The following is a 6490-nucleotide window of genomic DNA, read 5'->3' on the forward strand; positions in this document are numbered from 1 at the left end:
AGGTATGTATGCGAACTGTTGTATCTGTTTCTCTGTCGAACACTTGCTTTTTGCATCTGATAATTATCAGTGTTCACTGAATTAACTGAAATAAAACATATCTTGCAAATGCATTGAATTATAGTATCAGTTTTTTTATTGACTAGGCACTGACAAACTTGCAAAAAGGCAAATAAATTCCCAACAACAATCAGCTCACCAAGACAGCTGGTATTTTGGAAGACACATTGACATGTAAAGGAATATAGTATTTAATATAATAAGATGCATATAAGGTTACATTGCTTGACTGGATTATCATGATTAAAACAACCTTTCAATTCTAAAGATCTTGGACAACCATTTAGAAAGGGGTATCTTTTTAAAAATTAATCTAATAATTGCTTTTGTCATTCAAAAAGGTAATCATATTGAATATTAGAAAACATGCATGGGTTTGCCATTAGTTTTTTTATGACATGCTGTCATTCTCATCTCTTGATCTACATAGATCGGTAACTTATACCATATACTTTGCCTGTACAGAATGCTTTTGTTTTGCAAAATATTTGTTTTGTAATCAATCCAACATAGGAGCTCTACAGGAGTTTCCAGGCTAGAGGAGGGGATGATCACCTGTCCTTGAATAACAGCTGAACATAAGCAGATCATTTCAATTTGAGAAATAAATTGAGAGCCTATCAGCATATTCACCAACATGGTAAAGCAACGCTGAAAGCAAAACGGTTGCATGCCTCTTAAATCTGCCTAGCCTTTATTATCCTTACATTAGAGCAGCTATACTGATAGAGCACACAAAATGCATTCCTGCAGGGGTCTGTGTCACCGCGTGCGCTACACTGCCAGAGTTGGTACTAAGTTGGTACTAACAAGGGGAAGGGTGCATGCAGCAAGCGTGAGGTTCACATTCTTGCATTAAATGCCACTAGCCAATTGTAATACATTGTTTAGAAGTAAAACTACACAAACAAAGCTGAGCTGTCTGAGAATTTGCAGGAAAAAATTGCACTTTGAACCATTTATTGAAAAGATTCCAGCTTATTAGTCACTTGTGGTATATAATTTTTACAAAATCAACTGTAATTATATTGTTATATTAACAGGCATTTTTTTAAACAGATAAGGCTTCCAGGAACATGGATCCAAGTCAGCATGCTGAAGAGACTTTTCAGTGTTGCTTTCTTCTGAACGAACAGCCTGTAAAGAAATCACAGGGGTAAATGAATAGTCCTTAGATTGTTAGACTGTCATGAAAAATTGCTCAGCCAAATTCTGCTATTGAGCATCCCTAATAAATTTAAACTTTGTATATCACAAATGGTGAAGCGCTAGCAGCCCTGTCAGATAATCAGTCCTCCCATAAGCTACATATGTATAGTAGTACATGATGCAAGCACCACTCTACTGAATTCACATATGTTTACCTTTTAAACAAGAAGTATTAGTGAAAGGTGGATTCATTCTTTAATTTAAACTCTCAAGTGTTTCCAGCGTTTTAAGTGATTTGACCCTCTAGAGTTCGTTCAGAACTAAAATAGACCATATATTTATTATAGTTAGACTAAAGGAAGTTAAAAGTCAAAGCATCTAAAATTAAGTGTGATGAAAACAATCGCTCCTCTGCTTAGCTGATTAGCATGTCCGTATAGCTATTAAAAACAAGAAAAACAAAACCCTTCAGAGAAATGGGGCCCACTAACAATGTTTTTAGTAATCAACTCAAAACAGACGGAGTTTTTTTTTTTTTTCAATATCTGTTTTCAAAATCAAAGCTTAAGTATTTGCAAACTTAAATGCAATATTTGTGCTGTATTTGTACTGTTAAACGTTGCCCCTTACCTTCTGTGAGCCTAGCCTTTCCCCCAGTAGGCTGGCACAGGACAGTTGAGCATCCAACACACAGAACTACTGTCTGGGCATGGCTGAATACTGTAGTGATCTTGTAGCATCCTGGAAAACATATTAGTAACCTCTCCGTCAAGTGTGGGTTTTTTCTTTTTTTAAATGTCATAAAGGTAGTTCTTAAATACTACTTCAACTTGCGACTTTTCACAGACGGAATGGGCGTTATCTTAATCTACCATTATCTTAACCTACACAAGAGTTCAAGTAGCCCACAGCATTATTTGATACACATCACATAATACTATTTGCCATTATGAAATGTGCTGTATTATCAGTGTTGTTTTTCCTCTTTTCAAACTACTGGTCAGACTAAGATGGCATTGAGAGGGGCATTTTATTTGTTCAGCTACTATACAGTTTTAGAGAGAAAGAAAAAAAGAATAAGTCATCCAGGTCTATTAAAATTGAAAAAATTCAAATTATTTACTGCATGGGTAACTGAATCAGCCTGTACTTTACAGCATACTAAATAAACAAAGTATTGTTCCTATGAAGTACATGCTTTTACTAATACGCATTTAAAAGTGACAGCCAATTAACTGAAATTGTTATGACTGTTTATATGAGAATCATCGACAAAACTTGACAAATTCATCTGCAGGATGTCTCCTGTGAACAGGTAGCATCTTATAGCTTTTCTTTATGGCTCTCAAAAACTATTCAGGGATTTATCCTGCTGCTTGCTAAAGGTGTTCCATGGTATTTGTACTTTCTTAATGCATGGGGGAAAAGACATCTTTCTTGTCCAGAGCTTGAAAGGGGTACAGCAGCAGGAGGTTTTATAGATACAGGCTAGGGTATCTGCTAACAGATCTTTGAGATGCTTGTGTTGATTTGTCCTCTGTGTTTTATTTTTTTATAAAGCCAACAGGTATGAAAGTAGAACCTGTCACCTACTAGACAATCTTCAGACCTTCAAAACAATTTTATTTCTTAATGACATTAGGTCAGAAGACTCATAATATGCAGGACAAAACATTTTGTAACTAGAACTCAGGTCAGACTGCAGTAATGCATCCCAATTCTCCTAACAGCAGCCTGCCATTTCAGACCTCTGCTTTTCTGATGTGAAGTCTTGATTCTGGACTTTCTCCCCCGAATACAAGAATCCATCTACCTGGAAAACAGGTAATTTGCTGTGGTACAGTACTGCTGTTGACAAGGTTTGGCAGCTGTGAATATAAACATTACTGTTCTGTTTCATAAGTGGTACATATGCTTGGTGGTATTCTAAGCTTGTGACATGTTTACAACAGAAGGCTCACTCTGTTCCAGATCCAAAAATAAACACTTTGTGGATAACATCTGAACTGCATTAATTAAGAAAGCAAAAATGGAACCGTTCTCATACATGGCTTAGACAAAGGACTTTTTTGCAACTTTGCTTTTAATTAGTCAAGAGGAATTGGAAGAGGAGGTTTTTGGAGATTAAAATATTTATAGCAGATTTCAATCTAGGTGTGAATATCATAAAGACAATACAAAATAGAATATCAGATGTGAGAAAAGTCTCTAAAACTTCAGAAAAAAAAAATCTGACAAGGAAGCTGGAAGGCTAAGAGAATTCCTATGAGAAAAGATGGCAACTTTCTACTTTGTTTAAACCAAAAATAGCTGCTGCCAAATCTTTGTTTGGAAGAAGAATGAAATAAAAATGTTTAAAAAAAGAAGGAAAAAAAACCCTACTACCTTAAAACTTAAAAATTGTAAGTGTTGTTTTCCCCCACAAATTTGAAGTTTAAAATTGATGAGATTTTATTTTGAGTTTTGTAAGAAAATGAGCCCAGTAATTTCAACAACTATTTAGCATCTTCAGCAACAGTGGATGATACAAAAGGCAGCCTGATGTCATGAGCAGTGCCTCAATGAGCACCATTGTTGAAACTCTCCCCCTTTGCTATATACAACCCTCAAACTCCATAACCAATTAATCCAACAGCTATGAATGTAACAGATGACCTATGGGCCTAAATTGGCATTTCTAGCTTAGTGTGTGTGTATACGAATGCTTGTTTGAACCAAGTTAAATGTTTCAAAGTAAATGGCGCTAACTATTTTTAATAATCACACTTTTCCTTCAAACAGTTTTAATGAATTTATAGCAACTTTAGATGGAAAACAATGCTTCAGACCATCCTAGAAATTTAAACCATTAAGAAACTTACCCTGCTAAGAAAAAAATGGATAATAACAAATACAAGGAAAATAACACATTAATGTTCACTACGCTGGTTTGTGTCAGGATGATCACTTTTCTAAGTAAGTCCATGTGTTTTCTTACTGCTTTAATCTTTAATTTTAGTTTAAGATACAGTTCATAGACACTCTTATAGTATCAGAAGACTAAGAGACAAGTTACAACATTTGACAATTTCTGTGCCTCAGTATGAACACAGCTGTGCTGATCAAAGAAGCTGGGCACTGGTAGAGCATCCTCCTATAACTGTGCTAGAAAGTGTTATGTTTTAGCATACACAGGAGAAGTTGTACAGGTGTTTCTAAGTCAGAATAATTAGAATCTGGGAAAAGTGGACATAGCCAATACCTTAAGTATGTCCTGTATGTATGGGTTGGATGTCTTAATAGAAATATGCAAAAGAGAAAGTGGTGTATTTCTTTTCTTTATATATATTTTCTGAGAGTTCTTCACCCAACTTAAGAGAAAAAAATAGCATTATTTTCAATTTGAAGGTTCTGCAATGGATGTTTTAAAACATCCCTTTCATTTCAGTTCTTACACATGGAAATATTGGCACCTGTTTTTTCCCAATCTCTCAGGATTAAGAAAGAAAAAACAAACAAACAAACAAAAAGCCAACATAGTATAGTTTCAAGCATCCACAAAATAAAGACCTGACATTTTACATCAACTCTTTAAAAAAATGGTGGTGCACTTTATTACAAAGAAAACAAAAATTTACAACCATATTTTTTAAATCTACAGAACACACAAACTACAGTAAGGTAATTTTTTTTTTCAAGAGACCTTTTATGAAGCTGAACTGCATACTAAACCAGTTTATTTTTTTAAGGCATAAAACACTTTAAGTATTTACCTGGACATTTTACATCCATAAAGTAGGAGTTTGGGCTCTGCACAAGACGTTTCTTTTTGTGCTTTTTCTTCTCATCCTCTAAAGAGGGATGTACTAAATCTCTAGCCAACTGAATGGGGAAAAAATCAGCAAATGTTAAATTATGTTCAGTCTAGTTAAATAAAGAGTGTATTATGAACCGTATTCTGCTGCCTGTAGTCTGTTCCTAGACATAGTGGCAGCGCTACGGTTAACCTACCTGCATAACCACTTACATAATGTACATTACCATTATTGACTACTTCTGTTACCTGAATCCCAGAATAGAAAATGCAGTATACTAGCAAAAATGCTGTTGTTCCTGCCCTAGAGCGGGGCAGCACTGCTAATACACACATTTCTCTTGTATGAGAGGGTTGAAGCACAGAGGAATAATCGCCCATTGCCCTCCCCACCCCCCCCCCAAAAAAAAAATCACAAACGTTTCTAGGTACTCGCTGAGTATCTTGATCCCTGAAATGAATCCCTATAAAAGCAAGCATGGAGGTATCACTAGAAAGGAGGGGTAGCAAAACTAAATAAAAAAGAAAAATAAGAGAGATTGAGCGAGAGGAGGAGAGGCGTTTAAATGCTCACGCCCGGCTCCGAGGAGAACAGCCCTCGGGAGCCCTCAGGTGACTAGCGGGGCTGATAAGCGCCAGGGCCGCCTCGGGAGGCGACGGGCGCTGCCCCCGCGCGAGGAGGCCCGAGGGCCGCCGTCCGCTGCCCCCCGGGGCCCGGCTCCCATCGCCCTCGCCCTCCCTGGCCGCGGCCGCCCCGCCGGGCTGTGCCCCGGGCGCCGGTAAACAACTCACGGGCATGTTCCCCCGCGGAGCCGCACACGAGCCGCCGCGGCCGCCCCTTCCCTCGCCGCTTCCGGGAGGGCGGGCAGCGCACGCCGCCACGGGCCGTGCCCGCGGGGCGGCCGCCGACAGGCCCCGCCCCAACGGCCGTAACGGCCCCGGCCAACGGTGCCCTCGGCGCGGCGGCGCCGGCACGGACGGCCTCGAAGCCGGCCCCGCGAGCGCGCCGCGGTGCCACAGCCCTCGGGGGACAGGGAAGGAAACGCAGCCCAGCACGGAGCTCATTTTCAGTACCGGGAAAATAGCAGTGTAATTTCCTTGCATGTTATGGAGTTAATTACCGCCCCTCTGCTCCCCCTTTTTTTTCCCCTAGCAAATTACGGTAGCGATTACGTGTTAAATAGCCTTCTCGATGATGGATCTAATGTTTTATCACAGGTAAGATGCAATTTAGAAAAAGCGGACAATCTTTTTTAAGGTACAGCCCTGTGGTAAACGCCATAATGAGCCCCTGGCTATAACAGCCAACTGAGCGCAGTTACAGCAGAGGTTCCTTGGCTTTTTTTTTTTTTTTTTTTAAATACACTTGCATTTTCTTTTTATGATTGAGCATGTAACGTGGAAAAACAAAAATCCCGTTTTACAAATATTTTTCTTACATGTTGGAGTCTCATAAAAACAACTCGCCAGCCTGCAGGTCTGTAGTGC

General features: G+C 39.0%; 1 protein-coding gene across 1 annotated transcript; it reads right to left on the minus strand.

Moving 5' to 3' along the window:
- Positions 1 to 883: 883 nt before the first annotated feature.
- Positions 884 to 5812, minus strand: RPS27L (ribosomal protein S27 like). Its single transcript, XM_088527538.1, has 4 exons — positions 5795 to 5812; positions 4962 to 5070; positions 1840 to 1950; positions 884 to 1197 (listed from the first exon to the last, which is right to left on the minus strand). Exons 1-4 carry the CDS (start codon positions 5798 to 5800, stop codon positions 1169 to 1171), a joined length of 255 nt encoding a protein of 84 aa, XP_088383664.1. The 5' UTR covers positions 5801 to 5812; the 3' UTR covers positions 884 to 1168.
- Positions 5813 to 6490: the final 678 nt, after the last annotated feature.

This window comes from Tinamus guttatus, unplaced genomic scaffold, assembly GCF_059628265.1.
Source record: "Tinamus guttatus ecotype Peru unplaced genomic scaffold, ASM5962826v1 Tinamus_guttatus_pri_ptg000004l, whole genome shotgun sequence".
Lineage (NCBI taxonomy): Eukaryota > Metazoa > Chordata > Aves > Tinamiformes > Tinamidae > Tinamus > Tinamus guttatus.

Coding starts and splice junctions, on each gene's coding strand:
- RPS27L (XM_088527538.1), bottom strand. Junction 1,951..4,961: donor TATGGATGTAAAATGTCCAG/GTAAATACTTAA, acceptor TATGTTTTCCAG/GATGCTACAAGATCACTACA. Junction 1,198..1,839: donor AAAGGCTAGGCTCACAGAAG/GTAAGGGGCAAC, acceptor ATTTCTTTACAG/GCTGTTCGTTCAGAAGAAAG.